This window comes from Thermothelomyces thermophilus, chromosome 3, assembly GCF_000226095.1.
Source record: "Thermothelomyces thermophilus ATCC 42464 chromosome 3, complete sequence".
Lineage (NCBI taxonomy): Eukaryota > Fungi > Ascomycota > Sordariomycetes > Sordariales > Chaetomiaceae > Thermothelomyces > Thermothelomyces thermophilus.
The window spans coordinates 3,375,917-3,397,921 of record NC_016474.1 but is presented as its reverse complement, the minus strand read 5'-3'; the positions used below and the strand labels follow the sequence as shown (position 1 = coordinate 3,397,921).

The 22,005-nt window shown below is 58.1% G+C and overlaps 4 protein-coding genes across 4 annotated transcripts; 2 read left to right on the top strand and 2 right to left on the bottom strand.

Moving 5' to 3' along the window:
• The first annotated feature begins 3,837 nt into the window (after window positions 1-3,837).
• On the top strand, window positions 3,838-7,829 carry MYCTH_2305009 (uncharacterized protein). The gene is made up of 2 exons (XM_003663234.1): window positions 3,838-4,200; window positions 4,276-7,829. Exons 1-2 carry the CDS (start codon window positions 3,950-3,952, stop codon window positions 7,712-7,714), a joined length of 3,690 nt encoding a protein of 1,229 aa, XP_003663282.1. The 5' UTR covers window positions 3,838-3,949; the 3' UTR covers window positions 7,715-7,829.
• Window positions 7,830-10,433: 2,604 nt separating this feature from the next.
• On the bottom strand, window positions 10,434-15,357 carry MYCTH_2305005 (uncharacterized protein). The gene is made up of 7 exons (XM_003663233.1): window positions 15,226-15,357; window positions 12,794-15,162; window positions 12,626-12,713; window positions 11,931-12,268; window positions 11,413-11,859; window positions 11,175-11,343; window positions 10,434-11,115 (listed from the first exon to the last, which is right to left on the bottom strand). The coding sequence occupies exons 2-7, from the start codon at window positions 15,052-15,054 to the stop codon at window positions 10,516-10,518; spliced, it is 3,903 nt and encodes a 1,300-aa protein (XP_003663281.1). The 5' UTR covers window positions 15,055-15,162; window positions 15,226-15,357; the 3' UTR covers window positions 10,434-10,515.
• A 981-nt stretch (window positions 15,358-16,338) lies between these two features.
• MYCTH_2305001 (uncharacterized protein) lies at window positions 16,339-18,158 on the bottom strand. The gene is made up of 4 exons (XM_003663232.1): window positions 17,986-18,158; window positions 17,561-17,749; window positions 16,680-17,492; window positions 16,339-16,623 (listed from the first exon to the last, which is right to left on the bottom strand). Exons 1-4 carry the CDS (start codon window positions 18,008-18,010, stop codon window positions 16,397-16,399), a joined length of 1,254 nt encoding a protein of 417 aa, XP_003663280.1. The 5' UTR covers window positions 18,011-18,158; the 3' UTR covers window positions 16,339-16,396.
• Window positions 18,159-19,038: 880 nt separating this feature from the next.
• On the top strand, window positions 19,039-22,005 carry MYCTH_2304999 (SNF5-like protein). Its single transcript, XM_003663231.1, has 2 exons — window positions 19,039-21,125; window positions 21,271-22,005. Exons 1-2 carry the CDS (start codon window positions 19,227-19,229, stop codon window positions 21,625-21,627), a joined length of 2,256 nt encoding a protein of 751 aa, XP_003663279.1. The 5' UTR covers window positions 19,039-19,226; the 3' UTR covers window positions 21,628-22,005.

The following is a 22,005-nucleotide window of genomic DNA, read 5'->3' as shown; positions in this document are numbered from 1 at the left end:
CCGAGGCGCGGCATACCCAGCCTTCCCTACCTTTCCCGCCCAAAGATTTAACGCTCACACCGCACCTTTCGAGAGAAGTTCTTGCCAGCACATGATCGTCAAATTTGTGGCAAGCTTGTAATAAAACGCCTCTGGAACCCTAGATAAAGCCCAGCTTTCGAGGCATGGAGTGGTCTCCAAGGACGCGGAAGTTGACGGTTTATCAAGAGTAGGAGGGTCTTTCTTCTCTCTTGGTCGACGCCGTGTTCCCAACCGGCGCTCACCTGCCGGCTGTTCATCATCGAGAGGTACAAGAAACACCCATCGACCGTCTTTGGCAGGCCGATCTTATATAGGCTCGTCGAGTGCACCTCAAACAGGGCTTCCCCTTCTTGCTGGGCGCGGGCTATCCTGGGGTACGGGCGGAGAAACAGCTCCCGGAAAAGCATTGGGCTGGCCGCGGCCTCGAGGAAACTTTTACCCTCATGAAGTCGAGAAATTCGACCGGACGGCCCACTACCTAAGCCCCGCCCTCAGGCTAGGGGACATGATACAGTATTGCCGGGACAATTGGAGTGTGAGCTCGTGAAGAATCCTGACGAAAGCTGACTGAGAGCATCGTTCTGGCGAAGAACAGAAAGCCGAAAGTTGTTGTTGATTCCCGACCCTCTGCCGGTCCGCCTCCCATAAGTAGCAACAAGCTAGCCAGCTCTGCTCGAGAGGCCGGTATCGAACGAGACATGGCTGAGTCAGGAAGCCACGCTGAAACCCCGGGCAACCGTCAAGTGCCCAGAGTGAGAGTCCTGGGAGGCTTGACTCGAACCAGTTTGGTAGGCCGCTGTTTCTTTCTGTCTGATGCTTATTAGTGCTGCTGGTCTAAACGGTGGACTGCTTCGGCATGCCACACCCTATATAGTCTGCCCCTCTGATGGCGGAGATGGGAAGCAGCACCGCTTCATAATTTGATCGTGCGGGAGGGCGATGGCGTCAAAATTCCATCGCGAACACTCTACTCCTCGCGTGTCCAAGGCTGTTGGAACATGTTGTTCAAGCATTTGCTCTGCAAACAGAGAGTATATACGTATCCGTACATTGCTCTCAGTAGCGCGCAAACCACCGATTAACGGTGCCATGTGATGACTGGCGATCTGGAACCGACCGTTGGGTTGCTTCTGGGAGCGAGCTGCTCCACAGTAAGTGGGCTACACTGCGCCGTACTGCCCGATGTACATACAGTACGTATCCGTGGCCTGATTCAGAAGCATCAACCTTGGGCAAGTCGAGACGATGTTTCAGATTCTCAAGGGGCCCTTTCCCTGGTGAGTTAATAATGATGGGGCCGCTGATTGGCGTCGCCGCCGCTCCGGCCTAGCCGTTGTCCAAGATCCGACATGGATCCCTTAAGGTAGATCTTAACGGCTGTCATTGCCGGGTTATGCGGCGGGGAACGCCCTCCGCACCGTCGTCACTGATCGGACGGGCAGAAAAGACGGCGCGTTATTGGACCGCCGGTGTCTTTGGTGACACCCAAGGCCATTTTTTTTTCTCTCGTGTCGAGAAGGCATTAGATGATTGAAATCTGTGAGAATGAAAAAAAAAAAAAAAAAAAAAAACAAAGAGGTCACCCCTGGATTCCGGCAGGTGCCAACCGACAATAACTGCCCGTACCACACTAATCACACTTGGCCCCCCCCGCCTGTGTTGCACACCTGCAGCCAGGCTGTTCGTCTTGTCCCTTGTGTGCCAACGCCATTCGAGCGCACCATCTGAGGCTGATGAACCTCGCCACGCCGTCGAGGGCGCGGCTGAGAAGCGGACTGACCTCTTCTTCTCGACAACACGGCCCAGCTGAGTGGACATCTAATTATACAAACTATATATAGCAAGGTGGTGGGTGTATTCCTCGGTTGCATGTTGCGCGGCTGAATCGAAGAAGAGAGAGCGTCTGATTTTCAACACCCTTTCAAAGAGGCCAAGCTAAAAAGAGCCATGAGCTGAGACCTCACTAGGAAAGGGAAAAAACCAAAAAAAAAAAAAAAATTAAATAAAAAAGGAGAGACAGAGAGAATAATCGAGATCGATGATAATTGTAATAATAATAATAGAAACGCTTGCCCAGCTCCTCGTAGGCACAGCGACCTCGCGCACCGAATAAGCAACCCCCTGAGACCCGTCTCCGTGTGTGGTGCTAATGGAAACCACAGCGGGGCAGGCGACTTCATCATTGGCCTGCCCCAAGCACAAACAGGCGAACGAGAAAGAACAGAAACGCGGGGCCGCGGGGCCGCGGGGCCGCAAACAGGTTGTTCGATGGATTAATGCAGGGATGGGTGACATCCTGAGACGTTGATCTCGACTCCTCTCTGGGGCTGCACTTTGTGTAATTGACGAGCCATGAAGACGATCCGTGCAAAGGTAAGAGGCATCAGCAAGCTGCGTCAAGATGCTAGAATTCAGAAAGGATGCGGCGAGCCGATGACTGCTGGCTCAGAGTGATGACGTCGTCGTTCTCAACCAAGGGCAGGACGTGGCCGAACCGGCCTTTTCTTGTTGGTCCGCAACATTGTTCAGACCTTGAAAGTAAAGGGGTAAATAAATAAAGAAGAGTAAAAAAAAATATCATGGAGGAATGAGAGCGGTGACTGTCAAAGTTTGGATCTGTTGACAGTACCTGAAAATGACCCTGCCTGACGAGCTGCGTGCGCCATCACTTGTTGGTGCCGGCAACCAACTACCTTGACTAATGCAGCACCAAGTACGAAGTACGCTACACAGTAGTTCCTGTGTACCTAGTGTAAACGGATGGGTTGCAGTCCTTGTACAAATTACCTAAAGTGTAAGTCGGCCGTGAAAGCTATGAGGCTGTTCAGGACAGTCTGCATTGTGCCCAGGTGTTTTTCAAGAAGCCCTTCCTCCCCAACAAAAAAAAAAAAAAAAAAAAAAAAAAAGACCTGCAATAACGCTTCCGTACAGTACTTGGTAATTCACGGATACACTCTAGCGAGAACGGTGCGTACCGCCCACCTACCACCACCCCCTGAATGAAGTGTTTCATCTTGACCTGCCCTCCTCTTCCTCTCAACTCCTCCACTCCCCCGTGTTCCCTAGTCGTTTGTTCTCTTTAACTCCTACCGGCTTCCTTTTCGTTTCAAAGGACACCTTATTCTTCTCCAGGCTCATTTTTTCTTAATGGCGCCTGTGTATTGACTACGAACATTTTTTTTAGTCCTCTCCTCTTTTCTCCTGGTCCTCCGAGGCGGGCAAGGTTGTTGCGCAGCACAACACCGAAAACGACTTGGAGGTTGAAGTGGAGCACGAGGAGCCTCGCCCGGCAAAAAAAGGCCAAGCCAAGACCCGTCCGGGACCCTCCCCAGCATTTCCAGCCATCGGTGCCGGTGCATCCAGCAACTTTCTCGCAATCGATTCCAGCACTCGGCCATCCCACCATTCAACCTCGACCTCGATCAGGACGCTCGTCAGTGTCCCCGGCCCCGATAATCTGCGGCCTCCCGTGCCCTGCATACACTCCTTTCCTGGAAAGAGAAGAAAAACACATTTCCGTTGCAGTGCCGACCTATTCTCTTTTTTTTTCTCTGTTAGTCGCCCATTCGACGATCCCAGCGAACGTTCGTCACATCGACCTTGTAATTGCACCTGCCAGCCTGTCCTCTAAAGAGAGGCTGCCACAGCATCGGCTCGCCTTTGACACCCGGCTCAGGTCTTTCTCGATTTCGATTCCCGCCTAATTGCTATTAGTCGCGCCGGAGATCGATTCTCCCTCGACGCGCAGCGCACGTCGTCGCACCTTTTTTTTTCCCTCCCAAGACTCGCCCGTCGAGATCCCGCCGCCAGCCCATTGTGCCGGGCTCGCCGTGCTACTTGCTCCTAACGGGACGAGAGAGAGCGAGAGCGAGAGAGAGAGAGAGAATAGAATATCTCTGATGAGGACCGAAATCAGAAATAATTGATAATGTCCACTTCAAGGCCAGGCGAACACCTCACCATCGGCTACCCGCCGCAGACACTGTCGGCCCAGGGCCGCTCCAACTCACCCACAGCCAATTCGCCTAACGACCCGCAGTCGGCCGGCAGCACCCATCGATCGCCCTTTGGTCTGTCTCCTGGCCTGACGCCAACCTCCAAGATGCCGGGTGCTTCCCGCTCCGGCGCCGGCTCGCCCTCGCATGAGATGGCCGCTTCCGGACGTTTGTTTACCAAGCGGTGAGTCGCCGCCGGCCCGCTTCTCTCTTCCGAGGCCGATCGCCCGCTAATCTTTTCTTTTGCCGTGTCACGCAGAGCCAGAGAGATCCAAGCCCAGGAAGGCGTCTCGGGCTTGCCGTTGAACCCGTGGGGTGGGCCGCCGACCAGTGGGAACTCAACGCCCCTCCGCGAAAACATCCCCGAGTCGCCAACCGACGGCTTCCCGGATTTCACCCAATTGCCCACCCCCGACACCCTGCCCCAGACTCGGCGGGCTCGAGCGGGCACCCTGCCGTCGAGATTCTCCCCCAACACCGCGGGCAACGCCCTGCTTGGCATTCCAGCATTCGCCTCCAAGACGTCTCGGCCGAGCCCATCGCAGACCCCCTTCAAGTCGCCCTCGCCAGGCCTAGAGGCGCCCGGCGAGTTGTCCAATTCGTCCACACTCCTCTCGAGGCTGCGGGCAGGTTCCATGCCTCAGCGAAGCCCGTTCGCTCACGCGTCCGGAACCAGCTCTCCGTTTGGCCCCTCCATCTTCAGCAGCTGGAACCCGACCGGCCGGGAGAGGGGCAACACCTTGGCGAGCATTGCGAGCATGGGATCCAACGGGCCCAGTTCTCCGGCTCAGTCACAGTTCTCTCGCGAGGGGAACGCCGAGACCGACGTTCACATGAGGACGCTGGATTACCTTGGCCTGGCCGAGACTCCCCAGCCGGCTCGGGCTCAGCTCGCCACCACCACCACCACGGCCGCCTACGCACCCCCCAGCTACGCCGACTTTACTAAGGCGGCCAACCGGTTCCGGTCCTATTCAGTCAACAACAAGGACAAGTATGCCGACGAGGAGGATGACTATGACGCTGACGCCCTCTCCTACATGGAGAGCCACTACGCGCAACTTCAGGATCAGCTCGCCGCCACCAACGCCGCCATCCACAACCACAACTTGGCCGTCCAGGCGTTTGCGAACCAGGCGGCGCGTCCCCGGGCACGGACAGCCGGCATCCTCGACACCCCGGCGTCGCGCCTCCTTCGCAACTACCTCCCTACTCCCTCGAGACTGGACAACTCTTTCACGGCTGCCGAGATCCAGGTGCCAGAGGAGAAGTCGTTCGACGATCTTCCGCAGGCAATCGCCGGCATGTCCTTGGGGAGGTCGAACAGCCGCAACAACGGGCTGCTCGGAACAGACGAGCAGGGTCTCGAAGGGCCGACGAGCGCTCTGTGGCTCGGCAGCATCCCGACGTCGACCACGACGTCGACGCTGACCGAGATGTTCAAGACATACGGGCCCATAGTATCGGCCAGGGTCCTGACCCACAAGAACTGCGGGTTCGTCAACTTTGAGCGCGTCGACAGTGCAATTGCCGCCAAGGCCAGCATGAACGGCAAGGAGATCTTCCCCGGTGCCGGGCCGATCCGCATCAACTTTGCGAAGCCACCTTCGAGCACCGGCACGCCAGGCCATGACGGTGCCGTCCCTTCGCCCAGCCCCGACCCCTTTGCCAAGTCTCAGGATAATGGCCAGGGTGCCGGCAGTGGCGCATCCGGCGATGCCGGATCTGCTCCCGCTGCGGGCAATGCCACCCCTTCTGTGCCGCCCCTCCACGAGATGACGGGAGATATCCTACAGATTGTGCAGCAGTTTGGGGCCACGGAGGAGGATAGCTACCGCATCTCGATGAGCCTGCAGCAAGCGATCCAGTACAACGCCTTCGTCGACGAGATTCCGCCCATCAAGGAGCCTGCCCATACCCGGATCCACGACGCTCCCAAGCTGCGGGACATCCGCAAAAGGATCGACAACCAGTCGCTCTCGCAGCAGGAGATCGAGAACATTGCCATCGAGATGCTTCCCGAGATTGCCGAACTCTCGTCGGACTACCTTGGCAACACGGTCGTCCAGAAGCTGTTTGAGCACTGCTCGGACGGCGTTCGGGACGCGATGCTCGCCGAGATCGCGCCTCACATGGCCGAAATTGGCGTGCACAAGAACGGTACCTGGGCAGCCCAGAAGATCATCGATGTCTGCAAGACACCCCACCAGATGGCCCTGATCGTGCAGCACCTGCGTCCATACACCGTCCCCCTGTTCCTGGACCAGTATGGCAACTACGTCCTGCAGGGATGTCTCAAATTTGGCAGCCCCTACAATGACTTCATCTTCGAGACCATGTTGAGCAGGATGTGGGAGATCGCGCAAGGCCGCTACGGCGCCCGCGCCATGCGGGCCTGCCTGGAGAGCCACCATGCTTCCAAGGATCAGCAGAGGATGTTGGCGGCCGCGATCGCTCTGCATAGCGTCCAGCTCGCCACCAACGCGAACGGCGCGCTGCTCCTGACCTGGTTCCTCGACACTTGCACGTTCCCGCAGCGGCGGACGGTGCTGTCGCCCCAGCTCGTTCCCTACCTCGTGCACCTGTGCACCCACAAGGTTGCCTATCTGACCGTCTTGAAGGTGATCAACCAGAAGGCCGAGGCGGATGCTAGGGACACCATCCTCAAGGCACTCTTCTTCACCCCGAACGACCAGGTGCTGGAAGCGATCCTTAGCGATCACGCCTGTGGCGCGGCCCTGATCTTCAAGGTGTTGACCACGCCCTTCTTCGACGAGACCATCAGGAGCCAGGTGGTCGAGACGGTCAAGTCCGTCCTGATTCGCATCAAGGCACAGCCAGGGCAGGGTTACAAGCGGCTGATGGACGAGGTCGGCCTGCCAACCCGGAGCGGCGGCGGCGGAGGCGGCGGCGCATCTCGTGATCATGGGAACAATGAGCGGCAGCGTCCCGGATCTCGCCAGACGGCCAACGCCCAGCAGCACCACCAGCACCAGCACCAGCACCAGCACCAGCATCAGCATCAGCATCAGCACCAGAACCAGCACCAGCAACAGCATGCCCAGCAACAGCATGCCCAGCAACAAGCGGGGCAGTATGGTGCCGGCGGTAGCAACCCGCAGTACTACAACCCGCTCAGCGCCGCTGCCGGCGCGACCGGTTATGACATGGGCTATGGTATCCCGCGCAGCAGCGAGGGAATCGACCAATTCCCCGCCTTCAGTGCCCAGAATCCCATGTTCAACGCTGCCAACCCACCCTTGGGACCTAGCGCGCTTCAGCAGATGCATTACCAGCAGAGCATGATGCCCCGTGGCGCCCCGCCGCCGCCCATGAACAACTACTTCCCCGCCATGCAAGCCGGCGGCTACGGCGCCTTTCAGAGCGCCGGCCCCTCCATCGACCAGTACCGCGCCAGTCAGCCCATGACCAACGGCAGCCCCATCCCGCCGCCCGCGCAGATCCCCGCGGCCGGTGGTCATGGTCAGCAAGCCCCATTCGGCGCCGGTGCGGGCGGGTTTGGCATGACCATACCGCCCCCGGGTATGGGCGGATTCCCCGGATACGGCGCCCCTCCCGGCGGGGTGGGGGGATACATGCAGCCCCAGCACCAGGCCCCCCCTGAGCAGATGAACCCGCGACAGAGGGGTGGCCGGGTTGGTCGTAGCCCCCAACCCGACGGTCGGCAGCGCCGTTAGTGATCTTGCCATTCTGCACTGTTTGTTATGAGAGGTGTAAAGTGTGTGTTTCGGCGTGGATAGAAACGTTTATGATTCTTTCTTTTTATTTTATTTTATTCTTTCTCTCTTTCTTTCTCTCTTTTCTTCTCCTTTCTTTCTTTCTCTTTCCCTTTTTCGCAGAGATGAGTCACGGCGGTTACGAGGACGCGGCCCCAGGCAGGAACAAAGGGGGAAGACAAGACGTTTGCGATGTGGAATTTGAAGGGGGAGCGTATCGCTGTACAGTTAGATGGCTCACGGCCGTGCGGTAGGCAGGACCAGACGCAACCCGGGAAACGAATGGGGTCCGGTTTGGCTCGGTTGACGGAAGCGGGATGGATGAGAGGGCTTGTTTATTTTTGGTTTGTTTCAACCGCTTGGAAGGCTGGATTGTTGTGCTGGGCTTGGTTTGGGTCGCTTGCTTGGTCGGTTCTGGCCAGGGTTAGCAGGCAGAGGGAGAGGGAGGGGAGAGGGGAACACGAGGAGATGAGCTGGAAAAAAAAGGTCCAGAGACAACAAGACAAGCGAAGCACTGGTTGTTGTTGATTGCACCTACTAGCCTTGCCGTGCCCTTCGCCTTTAGCATGTCCTCCTGCGCGTTGTCAGTGTGACGGCGGGGCTAGCCTCTGTGTGATTCTTCTCGTTGTACTCCGTACCCCCGTTCTCTACCTTTGTGGTTTCGAGTTGGCTAGCTGGCTGGCAGAGCTATAGGGTCTCCTGCCTGGTAAGAGAGTACGAAGGAAACAAGAAAACTAAGAAAGAATTGCTGTTGGATTTTTTTTTTTTTGGGATAATCACTCGGCTCTTCTTGCCGCCCGCCTCCCCTTCCTTCGTCTACTTCATCTTCATCATCACTTCCAAAGTCATCTGGTATAGTTTCTTTTAGAAGAATGCATCTGCGACCTTCATGACAGTACACTAACACAGTATCCCTTGTCATCACTTTGGTTACGCTGAGCCCGTCGCCCTGTTTCCCGTGTCCACTTTTTTTGTTTACCTCCGTGTAGAAATGGAAGAAGAATAATCTGCGGTTTGGTTCTTCTCCTGTTTCGATGCGATAGACGTCGACCTTTTGGACGGAGCTAGGCTTCTTCGCAGGTGCTTTCTTTCTTTTTGGGAGCGTCCCGGCTGTGGCTGGTTGCCATTGCAATAACGGCTGTGGTAATCATGGCGGCGGAGGTAAATAAAGGGCGGCATGAGCGAGGAACGGCGAAAGGGAGGATAGAAGCGAGTATTTGTGAGAAAGATCGAGTAAAGGACAGGCAGACTGCGAGATTGTTGCACCTAATTGTATATATATATATATATATATAGAGAGAGAGAGAGAGAGAGAGAGAGAGAGAGAGGGAAGACGAAACAGCTCGAGTATACGGGCCCAAAATATCGAGGACAGCCAGGGAGTGGCAGCTTTTCTACTTCCCGTTTCATTTCACAATGTGCGACACGACGATGCAGAGACAGGGGGCGCGAAAAAAAAAAAAAAAAACCGTGCATATAATACCTTGTTTTCGTACAGACCCTCACCAGAACCCCTGGGCAGATTAAACTAAGCACGCAGAAAAGTAAAAGAGAGCCACCCGTGATCATCAGAAAGCGCCGATTTGCCAGCCCGGCTTGCCAACCCGATATCGGCCCCGTCTATCTAGTAATGTTATGCCACTTCATCAAATGAGTCCTCGAGGCTATCGCGTCCAGTCTTCTCCCCTCCGCCCCAGCCCGGGCGTCGCCGCCCGTGACGGTTGACCAAGGACCGTCGATGGCCAAGTGAGAGATGAACCGCACGAGGCGGGGGGAGGAGCTGAGCCAAAAAGACTAGAGGACCGAAGAAAAACACATCGGAAAACAAAACCCTTGCCACCTGCATAGGAAAAAAAAAAAAAAAAAAAAGGCCCAATCTCAATCCCTCGAGTACTTTGAGCCCAGTGGCTGACCAAGAAAAGCCCTATAAACTCCGACTCCGACTCCAGGGCTCATATCCCACCGCCCTTCCGCCCGCGCGCCCGTCTGTGAAGGCTCGAAACAACACAACAGAAGGGGGGAGGCGGAGGGGGGAAAAAAAAGGGCGGGTTGCTTGATTGAAGAATAACGCTATTGGCACAGGTTTTAGGACAAACAAACAGGAAAGGCTGAAAAAGGGATTCGCAATGTCTCTCTTGACTGCGCTAAGAGCCGAGACAAGCCAAGGCACTCATCTCATCATATATATATATATATATACCGCTTCTTGCCTAGTTATTGGGCTGGAAGCTGACGAGATCTCGATGGCCCCCGGATCGCCATGGTCACGGAAACGCGACCCATGACATAGATAGATACCACCAGCTTTCCTGATGACGCTGATGCGAGGGGCAGAAAATTAGAAGGCTGATGATGTTCCCTGGTACACGGAAAGATGACCGACCGCGCTCTGATATGGTAGGCCCAGGACGCGGAGAATGTAGTTGTGTGCTGTACGCCAGCCCAGCTGATGTGACAGCGCTTCAAGCTGCCGATAGCAGCACGTTCGTTGTGCAAACATGGAGCGGCGCTGCGACAACCGGCGCAGTGTCGTGGATAGAAGCCGTAGCATGTCTTGCCATTGAGGGTAGCGTCCTTCGCGCGCGCACGCGCCCGTGAGAGAGAGAGAGAGAGAGGCTCCTGACTTGACTGACGAAAGATGTCTCCTCCTGGTCAAAGTCGGTGAAGAACAAACAGCCTTCTTTGGGACCGCCGTGGACTAAAAGCAACCCCCGAGACCTGCGGAGGTCTCAATCCCGTCCGTTCCCGACGTGAGCGGATCACTACTCCATCTCGATAGGCCCCGCATCGCAGCCCTCAGCTAGCGCCTTCTCCCCATCGCCGCCCGCGTCGAGGACGACCGGCTCATCAGCCGGAATAGCGGCCGCCTTGGTCGGGGTGGCGGGAACGCCACCATTCTCCATCGGAGCGCTCTGCTCTAGGGGAAGCGGCGCAGTGGGAGACTGATCACCATGGACGGGCGTTTTCTCGCCCTGGGTCATGGCAGGGACGTCATCCGTAGTGGCGGGCGAGGCCGGGCTCTTTGCTGCTTCAAGTTCCGCGGAGCGGGGGTCGGGATCGATATTGGCCGAGTTCTCGGTCCCGGCGTCTGGCGACTGTGAGGTTGTGAGGCTGGGAACCATAGCCGGGGCATCCTCAGGATCGGCCGAAATGGCGGCCTCTGTACCGGCGGCCGGGTGCGCGGCGGGCTGATCAGAGGTGGACGACGAGGCCAGAAGCTTGCGGATATGGTCGCTTATCGCCTCCGCCCTCGCGAGGATGGCCCGCAGGCTCTGCTGGTCCATCTGGTTCAGCTGGGTACTCTCCAAGTGGGTGGGTTCGGCGCGTGCCATCAAGTCGATCACGGCCGGGTCCGCTTGGGACTTGAAGAGGTCAGTATTACACGTCGCGTCAAGGAGTGAGGCGGCGGGATAGGACGTACGATCATAGCATTGATGAGAGCGGTCACGCTATCATCTCGGGTGCTACTGAGCTGCGCTAGGTTGAGAGCAGCCTGCTGCTCCTCGAGCGACCTCTGTTCCATGGGGAGAGGGGGAGGGATTGCGGGAGGAGCGGTCGCCTTCTCCTGGCCGGCGCGTTCGCGGTGGACACTAAAGATGACCAGTCAGTTGAATGTTGCCGAGCCGTCACCTAGTAGTAGTGTTCGGGGGGAAACTCACCGGGAGAGAAAATCCAGTTTAATGCCCTTCTCGGAGAGCCGCACGGTGCGACCAAAGATCTCGACATCCCTCCACCCGCTCTCGTCCTCGCTGTCGTCAAAGTCGATCTCGATGTGGCCATTGTTGACGTAGCCGCGGGTGAAGGTCGGCTTGATGACGGGCGCATCCTTCACCTTGCGGTACTTGTGGGCGGGGTGAAGCAGAGTGGGGAGAGTGGCGAGGAGGCTGTCGGTGTGCAGAGGGCACTTCCAGGTGCGCAACACAGGCGGGTACGCCAGCGGGGGATCCAGACAGTCCATGTGCCAAAAGAGACCGCAGGCGCTGCAGGGGATGATGGCGCGGTCCGAGGCGGTGCCCTTTTGGCAACTGTGGCAGATGACAGCGTTGCCTTCTCCGTCACGCAGGCGGTGCAAGTCGGGGACTTGGTCTTCGTCGTTCTTCTTTCTCCTGTGGCAGCAGTCAACGGGCTGTCCAGATTCCAAATTGCAAAAGCCGAAATAGAGATGACAGATGCTTACCGAGTAGGCGGCTTCACAGTGGTCGTGACCTCCTCGTACTCGCCATCGGGGCCGGTACGGACACCCTCGAAATGGTTACGGACGGGGGCCGGCAGGCGGAAGGCGCTCGAGTTCCTAGCCTCGAGCCTCTCAAGCAACTGGGCAAAGGCGCCACGGTGGACCGGGAGCTGTGTAGGGTCGCGGTTGATGCGACACAGGTTGCAGAACCACTCGACGGGCATGGCGTCGTGCCTCAGGACCGGATCGACGCAGCTGAAATGGAATGACCGGGTGCAGCCATCGCAGCAGAGGAGCTCGCCATTGCCACCGCAAGACGAGCAGTAGTCGTCGTTGTCATCCTATGGGCAAGTCAGCAACAATCTCAGAGAGTGCGAGCCGGAAAGGGAGCTCGGCATGTTTCGGGAATAATTAGTGAAAAATGGCAGCTCGAGAGCTGGGCGAGGGGAGATTTTCGCTAACAGAAACTGCGCGCCATCCCCCACCCTTTTTTTTTTTTTTTTTTTTTTTTTTTTTTTTTTTTTTTGCTCAAGCGGGAACAGAGGAGGGGCAGAGGTTACGTGGAGAAGCTAATGTAGAAGATGCACTTGCATCGCCAACTTGGCTCCGTTACAGGTCGAGCTGATGAAAAGAAGAAGGAAAATAGAACAGAATGAAAAACAAAAAACAAAAGGGGGGGATACGGAAGCATGACAGACCTCTCGTGCGGCATTGCCCACCGGACTGCTCCGCTCGCCGCTGGGACGAGGAATGCCTGCAGACGGGCCGTTCTTCTTCTTCATCGGTCTAGATAGACAGAAACCGTCAGCGAAAGAACAGTGATAATGAAAAGAAAAGAGAATATTGCGCGCTTGGGCAACACTTACGAGTTCTTAACTCGAAGCCCGGTCCTGGGCTTCTTGGCCGCCCGGAGAGCCGGCGTGCCAGCGCGCGAATTCGCCGCGGTAGAGGCCGCCTCGGAACCCGGAAAGTTGGCGGTTGTCGGCGATGCCTGGTCCTCCAGATCATCGTGTGTCCGCTTGAGCGACGAGCGGGTGCTGCGCCCCTCCCTGACGGGGACAGGTGTCGCGCGGGCCGGTGCGGGAGCCGGCCGGGAGCGCGATGCAGGCGCCGAAGCCGACACCGGTGTGGCCGGTTTTTCCGGCTCCTCCGCCTTCTCCTGCTTCGATGCAGGCTGCGGAGAGCCCCTCCTGACGTGGCTGGTGGGGAATTCCGTGCTCGTCACCCGGCGTGCCTGTTGCCGATGGCGCAGGCTCGGCTCGTTCGGGTCAAGCTTGCCCACCTTGGTGGCCAAGACGAGAGCCGGCGTGCCGGACTTGGTACCCTTTTTCGAATTGAGATTGGGAAAGAGAGGCGAGTCCACGACGGCGGGCATCTCATAAGCTGGCTCGTCGGCGGCAGGGGATTGCCGCTGGGAGGGCTGAGACGGAGTAGCGGCGGCGGCAGCAACAGCATTGGCGGCGGCCGGTTGCTGCGTCGTGGTGGAGGTGGAACCAGCGGGCGAGGGTCGGGAGGGTGACACGTTCCGGCTCTTGCGCGGTGCGTTGGACCGACGCCGCCTGCCCGTTGTGATTGGCTGGGGTGAGGCAGGGCTGGTGCGCGAAGGGGGGGGCTCGTCGAATCCTTGGTCATCCCGGCCGTCCTCCTGGATCCCCTCGGGCGGCGTCAATGACCGGGCGCTCGAGAGCGATGAAATGCTCGACACCGAGTGCGCCCGCGTGCGCCTCCGCGAGGGCGTCTCTGCATGGCCTTTGCCGTTGGTCCCGCCGGCGGCCATCTTGGATGCCACTGATGGTGACGCTACTGCTGCTGGTGATGGTGGTGGTGGTGCTGGTGGTGGTGTCGCCTCCGGCTGCTGCTGCTGCTGCTGCTGCTGCCTGCCGGATTTGCGCTTTTTGCGTGGAGGGAGCTGGGGCTCGGGCTCGGGCTCAGGCTCTGGCTCAGGCTCGGGCTCGGCGGCCCGCTTGGCTTCCAACCCAGCAGTACCAGCAGTACCAGCAGTACCAGCAGTACCAGCAGCAGCAGCAGAGTCGGCCGGTCGCTCCCTCTTCCGAGACTTGGTGCGATTCTGGTCCAGGCGCAGGCTCGAGACGTCGAATTTGACGAGGTTGCCGTAGGGCGCCTTCTTGGGCTCCGGCGGCGTGGCTGCGCTGTCGGCGGAGCGCGGCGCAAAGTAGTCGAACGCCTTTCCGTCTTTCCTGCCCTGCCTCTTTTTGGCCCGGATGCGGCGGGCAAAGTCTTCCAGTTCGTCGGCGTTGGCAGTCTGTAGAAACACCTTCTGGATCATGTCGAGAAATTCCGGGTTGGATGAATTTTCATCGTAGAGTGTGCGCAGGGCCCAAGCAGTGGGGTACCGAAAATGAGTGAGCGCCTCGTCAACCGCAGCCTCCACCACCTTGTCGGCCAACTCCTTGGAATTAGCCTGCCGCGCGCCCGGTTGCTGCGATGGTACAATGCTCGCCCGTGAAGCGCTCCGGCGCGTCCTGCCTTTCTGGGCCGATGCGCCCGGTGCCCACTCCTCGTCATCCGTCTCGCCCGAAGCGACGGACCGGCGAGGACGCTGCGATGCAGCCGTCCTGGACGCCCTCTGGCTTTCCTTGTTGTTGGGCCCGCCCTCTCTAGCGCCTCCAAGCCCCGGCTTCTCCTCGTTTTGGTCCACCGTCTTGCCGTCATCGTCCTCCTCCGTCTCGTCCGCCTCCGTCTCGTCTTCCTCGGGCGCAGTGGCAGCAGGAGGAGGAGGAGGGGGAAGGGGAGGGGGAGGTTCCCGGGCAGCAGGTTGCCTTGCCTTTTGCTTGACAACAATCCTGCGCACTTGGGTGCGCTCGGGGGTGGCAGCCGGGGGCGGCGCCGTCTTCTTAAAAAGGCCAACCTTTGGCAGCGTCCCGAGCGGCGCCATGTTCTCAAACACGCCCTGCCGCACAAGGCCGTCGTCCTGATAGCTCGCTTTCACCTGCACTGGCGGCTCGAGCCAGCGTTGCATGAATTTTTTCTGTCCCTCGTTTCCGCCCGTGCCGTTGACCGAAGCGCTCGACGACGAATCGGTCGCGCCGTTGGTCGCCGTCTGCGGACTCGAAAAGCGCGATCGCGTGGCCCGCGTGTTGGCCGAGGGTGTACTGTTCGCCGACATGGCGAGAGTCAGGGTGCTGGTAGCACCCGGGGCGCCAGAAGATGCTGCTGCTGCCTGGCCCGCGGTGGCCCCCTTCTTTGACCGAACCAACGATCCGTCTTCGCGTGCCTGCGCAAGCAACGTTAGTCTCGCTGCAAGAAAAGCAAAAACAAAGAGACTCTAGATACGTACCGTCCTGCCGTCCTACGACATGGATCCGGGCGAAATAAGTGTGATTTGGGTGGTTTTGCGCGTGGTGCGGCGTGGTGGTTGGAAAAGGGTGCGAAAGGAGGCGTAGGGGAGAGCGAGCGATCTGAGCTTTCCTTGGGGGGGGGGGGGGGGGGGGGCGCTGCTGTGGGCGTACCGACCGGGGGGGGCCGTGGCTGCTAAGCTCACAGCGTGTGCCGCGTGGTTTGACCCAAAACCAACACCGACAGTTGCGGGCTTTCGTAAGCTGTTCCTGAGGTACTGCTCAAGAATACCGAGTCGTATAATTTCTTTTCTGGATGGTCAATCCCGCTGATTTTGACGTTTGGGACGACTCGCGCTAGTTTTAATGGCCGGATGCCCCTGAGTACGCGTGAAAGCGTGAAAATTCCCCGGCGCGACGCGCTTACCGCTTTTTCCTCCTCTCCTTTTATCACTCTCGCCAACCTTAGAATGACGAAACAAAAATTTGGCAAGTGTGGAAGTGAGAAGTGTGTGAGAAGAGGATGGGGGGGTGATGGCTCGAATATCGAAACGGAAGTGGGATGTGCTGTGGGAAATGCAAGAGGAAAAGGAAGCGGAAGGGGAGGGTTCGAAAACAATCGAGTTAGGGGTCACCCGCCTCAGGGGGTGCCTCCTGCTCTGCTATTATCAGCAAAAACCACAATAGCAGAACAATGGCTTTAATGCGTGTAAAAGCTGCCCACAATGCATGATCGCACTTGAATAACCAACTCGGTTGAACGACCGCAGGCGATTCCCACCCAAGGGCGGCTTCGAGGCTACATACCGGAGAAAAACAAGTCACCTCTCATGGCCGATCCGGAGCAGATTCATCTGGTCACAATAGCTAGCACCATGCTATGTTGCCCAAAACTGTGTAAAGGCCAAGCATTTTTTTTGATTTCGTCTCCCCCTCCCGCAGGACAGAGTGCGTTGGGGATCTGGCTTAAGGATGGAGCGATAAGCCGACTCAGGCGCACTGCGCTGAACAACTCTTCACCCAGTTGTCTCGTCCGGCAATCGATTGGCCGAAACTGAGAGTCCAACTCACAACTTGAGCAAAGATTGATGGAGAACCGCAAGGAGAAGCCCATGTCGACATCAAGGATCGTACGAAGAAGCGCCGCTCCCGTTCGATCCGCCCTTGCAGCCCTTACTCGTCATCGCTCTCTTCCTCCTCGCTCTCTTCCTCCTTGGCCTCCTTCTTGGCCGGCTTCTTCTTCTTCTTCTTCTTGTTCTTGTTCTTACCCGTGTTCCGGGCTAGCGGCTGCTCCAGAATCTTGAGGATCTCCTCGTCCTCAATCTTCTTGTCCGACTTGACCTTGCTCAGGTCCAAAGCCGGCGGGCCACCCAACTTGGTGATGCCGTTCTTGGTGATGGCTGCGGCATGATTAGCATGTGAATCTTTGTCTCGCCAGTGTTGAGAATCGCCTTACCGATAGTGGTCAGCAGCCTGGCCACGGGGGCGTTGTCCTTGTCACCCGTAACCTCATACTGGCGGAAGACATTCCCACGAACGCACTCGATGACACCAGACTTGGCGTCGCGCTCGTCGTCAAGCTGCCGCAGGCTGAACGGGAAGGTACCGAACTTCTTCTGCACCTCGGAGAGGATCTTGCGCGAGGTAGGTCGCTTGAGGGAATACGTGTTGGTGGTACGACGGTGGAGGGTCGTCCGCTGCTCGAACTGCTTGACCTTGCCCGACCCGAGACTGACGCCCATCTCCACGCCCCAGACCTCGCCGACGGCGGGGACGCCCTCGCCCTTGGTGTTTTCGCCGGGTGCGATGACGATCTTCTTGTTGCTCTCGATCTCGTTCCGGTCAAAGAGCCACGAGGTAGTGCTCTCGACAAGATTGCAATCGTACGCCTGCGTGACCTTCTCCAGGAGGCTGGTGATCTTGGCCTGGGTCGGGGGCTTGGCAGCGGCCGCCTTGGCCTTCTCCTCGTCGGTGCCCTGAGCCAGAAGCCCGGGAGGAATCATCAGCCGCAGCAGGACCTCGTTGGCATAGTAGGTCGCCAGGAGCAGGTCGGCTGTCCGACCCTCGATCACAGCCTGTTCCTCATCGGCCTTCCTCGCCAGAACAGTGTCGCACACAATGGTGCCAAACCCGTCGATCTGGGCGCCCAGCTGGATCTTGACGGGCTCGCCAGGCTGAAGCTCGACAGCGGCCTCCTTCTCATCCGACTTGAGCGGGGTGTAAGGAGTGACAAAGGCAGCAGGAGAGACAGTGGTTGGGTGCGAGAAGCCTGGAGCATCACGCATTGGCAAATCAGCTAATGGCCGCCATTGGAGGGAAACCGGGGCTAAAACGTACCCTTGGTGATCTTCTTGCCTCGGAAGACCTTGGAAATCTCCTCCTCGATGAGCTTGTCACCCTGCTCGCAGATGTCGACGACCTTGCTGCCAGCGACACAAAGCTTAGACACCTCGGCCAGGACCTTCTCGGAGATCTGGCCGGCAGTCTTGTACTTGGTGAGGGTGTCGGGGTTGTTGAGGGTATAGTCTAGGACGGACATCAGCACCAAGCTCATGCAGGGACGGCGAGAACGGGGCAGAGTCGGACTGGGCCAGATGCAGGAGCTGCGGGAGTAACCCGAGCAGAATCCGGGCAGACGGGCGGTGACGGGAGCGTGGACGGGTTAGAGTGGGAGGACGGGGAAGCTGCAACAGCTAGCCAGGCAAGCGAAGGGAAAGAGTTGAGAGACTCCGGGAAGAACACGGGCGGTTCCGTTCACTGACCAATTTGTTGCGATTCGGCCGCCATCTTGACTACTTGAGTTATATCCGAGCGGGCGGCGTTAAAATCAATGAGATTCCGGAATGTCCAAGGGGAGATGGCCGCAGCGGGGAGGGAAGGGGGGGCCCAAAAGGTAGGAGAGTGACAAGCTGCGGGGATGCGTGACGATTTTGAGCTTTCTCCTTGTTTTTTTGTCAAGGCGGGGGAGGGGTTTCTAGTTTGTGCTCGGGGCTCCGCTTTGCACGAGCTGCAAGGACCCGCGAATAAGCTGCTGGCACAAATACACTAGCCTAGTAAATTCAGAGTAATTTATGAATGTACGGATTACTGTATGTATGCACATACATATGTACTGTACAGTACAGACGCGTACTCGATACTTGTTGCAATCAAAGGACCTTCGAGCTCCCCCACCTACCTCACCTTACAGCGCAGCTAATAAGGTGCCTCTTCCGTTGCATAACCCGGGGTGCCATGGAAACACTCACAACAAGTTGCAGCTCATTCGATCTGTTTGCGTGGGGCGGTTCCGGCGAAAACATCTCGACAACCGGAAACGGCGGATTACTCATAACGACAGAGTAACGAAAGTGCGATATCCATCTGGCTGTTCATCTTTCTTTGAATGTAGCTCGGTTTGGGGATGAGGCCACTGTTATCAGTTTACGTCTTGCTCGCGTCCCTTTAAGGTTGGTTGAGCTAGGTAGGTGCCTTGAGGCATTCAGGCTCTGGCAAACAATGAAACAGGAGGCCATGTACATACTATAAGATAGAGGACCTGATAGTCTTGCGGAATCCGCAATCCGTAAGCTAGGTAACGACTAGTAAAGAAGCCGCATACTTTGGACATACACTCACTGTAATCCGTACTGAAGGAATACAAATACCTACGAGCAAGGAACTTCGTACTTGGTAAGGTACTAGTAGTGTACCAGAGTAAAGAAACCTGGTACGTACCTGACTGACCCACGTTGCTTAGTTATTATCCCATTGGCCAGTCGCGCTTCGACGTTTCTTCTAACCTTTCGCGCGCCCGTCCCTAGGCCAGCCTCACCGTGGAACTTGAGGCCCAGCAGCAGCGCATCGTCGCATCTCGTCTGACGAACCGCAGCAACAAAATCCCGATTCACGCGACCCCAACGTTCAACGCAGCGCGCATCAACGGAACCCCCCGGCTGCCCTGTTGCAGCGGCCTCTCATTTCTCCCCCATCTTATTTTTTCCCCTCTCCTCTTTCCTCCATAATGGCGGCTTCGCAGGTGTCCGTGCCATCGGCCGCTGGCGGCGACGGCGACGGACCGCCATCTGCGGCACCCACAAACGCCGCCGCATCTTCGTCCATTCCTTCTGCAACAGCGCCGGCGATTTCCGGTGCTGCACGATCCCAGCCTGCCGTCACTCAGGCTGATTCGACCACCACGCCGCCGGTTCGCGACAAGGAGGCGCTCAACAAGGTCGTCGTCGAGCGCTATCAGGTACACGATTGGATACACTCGGCCGCCCTGAAGGAGGCCCAAATCAGACTCGAAAAGGATACAAAAGATTTGCTCGCTCGCGCGAGTGACTACCGGCAATACAGGGACTTCTACGCCGCCTATCCATCTCGGCTCTACGGGGAGGGCTATCGCGGCTACGGCAACGGCTACACCGAGAACGGCACGACAACGCAGATCATCTACCCGTCGCAGAAACCCCGCCCCGGAAAGAGGACCACGCCCCCGCTCAAATTCTCCAAGAGGGACATGAAGAAGCAGGCAGAGCAGCACGAGGAGTTGGTGCCGGTCCGGATAGACGTCGACTGGGACAAGATCAAGCTTCGCGACACCTTCACCTTCAACCTTCATGAGCGCCTCATATCCGTCGAGCTCTTCGCTGCGCAATTGATCGAGGACATGGGCTTAAACCCCGCTACCGATAAACCCGTTTACGACCAGGTCGTGCAGCAGATGCGCGAGCAGCTCAACGACTTTTACCCCTTCGCCTACTCCGAAGAAGACGCCCTCGACCCTGAGCTCCCGTATTCGGCCTACAAGAACGACGAGATGCGCATTCTCGTAAAGCTCAACATCACCATTGGCGCCCATACGTTGGTCGATCAGTTCGAGTGGGACATCAACAACCCCATGAACTCCCCGGAGGAGTTTGCCGCCAGCATGGCCCGCGACCTCTCTCTATCGGGCGAGTTCGCAACGGCGATTGCCCACTGCATACGCGAGCAGGCCCAGCTCTTCACCCGTAGCTTATACAGCGTCGGACATCCCTTTGACGGCCGCCCGATCGAGGATGCAGACCTTGTCGCTGCCTTTCTCCCCACCCCCTTGCCTTCCGTTTTCAGGCCGCAGCAACAGGCAAAAGACTACGCGCCTTACCTGTACGAGAACACAGAAGCCGAGCTGGAGAGGACCGAGACCATGTTTTTGCGCGAGCAGAGGAGGCAGAAGCGGTCCATCAACCGGCGCGGTGGTCCTCAGCTGCCGGACCTGAGGGAGAGACAGAGAACGATACGGACGTCCATCGTGTCTTCGGTATTGCCGGGTGCAGCGCCAAACATTGAGGAGAGCCGGCTCTTCAAGAGGACGCTGGGCAGCGGCGTGACGGGCAGAGGCAAGAGGACGGCCCGCGACGGCGATCTGTCCGACTCCGAGGACAGCGACGACTCCACGCCCGACTCGCCCGCCATGTCGCAGCTCCAAGGCACTGCCAGGACCAGGGGGATGCGGGGTGCCGCCAGCGCAGCTGCTCAACGCATGGCGAACCTGGGCCGGTCAGAGACCCCCGAAGCCATCGTTCACCATCATGAAACGCGGAACTCCCGTCGATTTGGTCGCGAAGCCACCCGGGAACAGACCGAAGAACCGCAACAACACATGGTCACCCTGCGCGTCAACCCTGCGAGGCTACGAAAGCTCATGCGCGACCTTCGAGCCCGACAAACACCACACTCGTCCGCCACGCCCACCCTAGCCCACCAACGAGCCCCAAGCGCCACCGCACCCGGCTCCATGGGCCCTCCTTCCACCCCCTCCGCGTCTAACCAACAGCTTCCGCCGAAGCCAAACACCGCGCCATCTCTCCAAGGTCAAATAGGCCGTGTCCCCGCCCCTCCACCCGGCCCCAACGGCACATCCCCCAACCAGCCACCGGTACGCGCCAACTCCTCCCCCCCCCCCCCCGGCCCCCCCCGGCCCCCCTCCCGGGGGTCCACCCCTTTCTCCAGCCCCTTATTGAGAGCAAAGAAGTTTGAAATAATAATAAAAGATCAGCACTAACAACAAACTATATATCCAGCCCCCTCCCCCCGAATGGCTAACTTCCGCCCTCGCCACCCTCCTCAAGTCGTACCCGAACGACTCGTTCGAAGCCATCATGCGCTACTGCGCCATCAACACCGAGACCAACTCGTTCGTCTCCCTGCCCCTCGCCCTGCAGCCGGGCGAGCCGATCCCCGCCAACATCCAGTTCGCCTGGCTACCCCGCATCCGGTGCCGCGACTGCCCCGGCAAGTCGTACACCGCCGGGCCGGACACGACGGTGCAGAACTTCGAGGTGCATCTGAAGAATCGCGCGCATCGGGAGAGGGTGATGGCGAGGTTGAAGGGGATGGTGGGAGGGGGAGCAAACGGTGGGGGAGGAGGAGGAGCGTGAGAGCCGGGGTGTGTGGGGGATGGCTCCGGGAGTTCCGAGAAGGCCGGTCTGGTGGGCCCCTATGTCCCGGGACAGGCGGACAGGCGGACAGGGGGATACGCTCGGCCAGGTCTTGGAACGTGTTGGGATTCTTCCGGTGTAATGTGCTTTTGCCAGCCGAGTTTTTGGCTTCCCTGACCCATCTGGGGGGAGGGGAAGAAAGAGGTGAGGCGGAGTTGGGATATGGGATGTATAAATTTGGTTGGATGGGCATGAGCAAGTAGGCGTTCTTTGCTTTTTTTCAATTGTTACATTACAGGTCAGCGTGGAGGAGATTTCGAACTTGGAACAATACTTGATGATGCAGAGAAAGAGGTGCACGTTCCGCTTCGGATCCAA

What these genes read in the sequence shown, in the direction of transcription:
- MYCTH_2305009 (XM_003663234.1), top strand. Translation starts at nt 3,950, where the DNA reads ATGTCCACTTCAAGGCCAGGCGAACACCTCACCATCGGCTACCCGCCG. An exon ending in GGACGTTTGTTTACCAAGCG is followed by an intron (nt 4,201 to 4,275) that starts GTGAGTCGCCGC and finishes CGTGTCACGCAG; the next exon opens with AGCCAGAGAGATCCAAGCCC.
- MYCTH_2305005 (XM_003663233.1), bottom strand. Translation starts at nt 15,054, where the DNA reads ATGTCGGCGAACAGTACACCCTCGGCCAACACGCGGGCCACGCGATCG. An exon ending in GGGCTTCGAGTTAAGAACTC is followed by an intron (nt 12,714 to 12,793) that starts GTAAGTGTTGCC and finishes CTGTCTATCTAG; the next exon opens with ACCGATGAAGAAGAAGAACG. An exon ending in TGGGCAATGCCGCACGAGAG is followed by an intron (nt 12,269 to 12,625) that starts GTCTGTCATGCT and finishes ACTTGCCCATAG; the next exon opens with GATGACAACGACGACTACTG.
- MYCTH_2305001 (XM_003663232.1), bottom strand. Translation starts at nt 18,010, where the DNA reads ATGGCGGCCGAATCGCAACAAATTG. An exon ending in GGCCGAATCGCAACAAATTG is followed by an intron (nt 17,750 to 17,985) that starts GTCAGTGAACGG and finishes TGTCCGTCCTAG; the next exon opens with ACTATACCCTCAACAACCCC. An exon ending in AGGCAAGAAGATCACCAAGG is followed by an intron (nt 17,493 to 17,560) that starts GTACGTTTTAGC and finishes GTGATGCTCCAG; the next exon opens with GCTTCTCGCACCCAACCACT.
- MYCTH_2304999 (XM_003663231.1), top strand. Translation starts at nt 19,227, where the DNA reads ATGGCGGCTTCGCAGGTGTCCGTGCCATCGGCCGCTGGCGGCGACGGC. An exon ending in CATCCCCCAACCAGCCACCG is followed by an intron (nt 21,126 to 21,270) that starts GTACGCGCCAAC and finishes CTATATATCCAG; the next exon opens with CCCCCTCCCCCCGAATGGCT.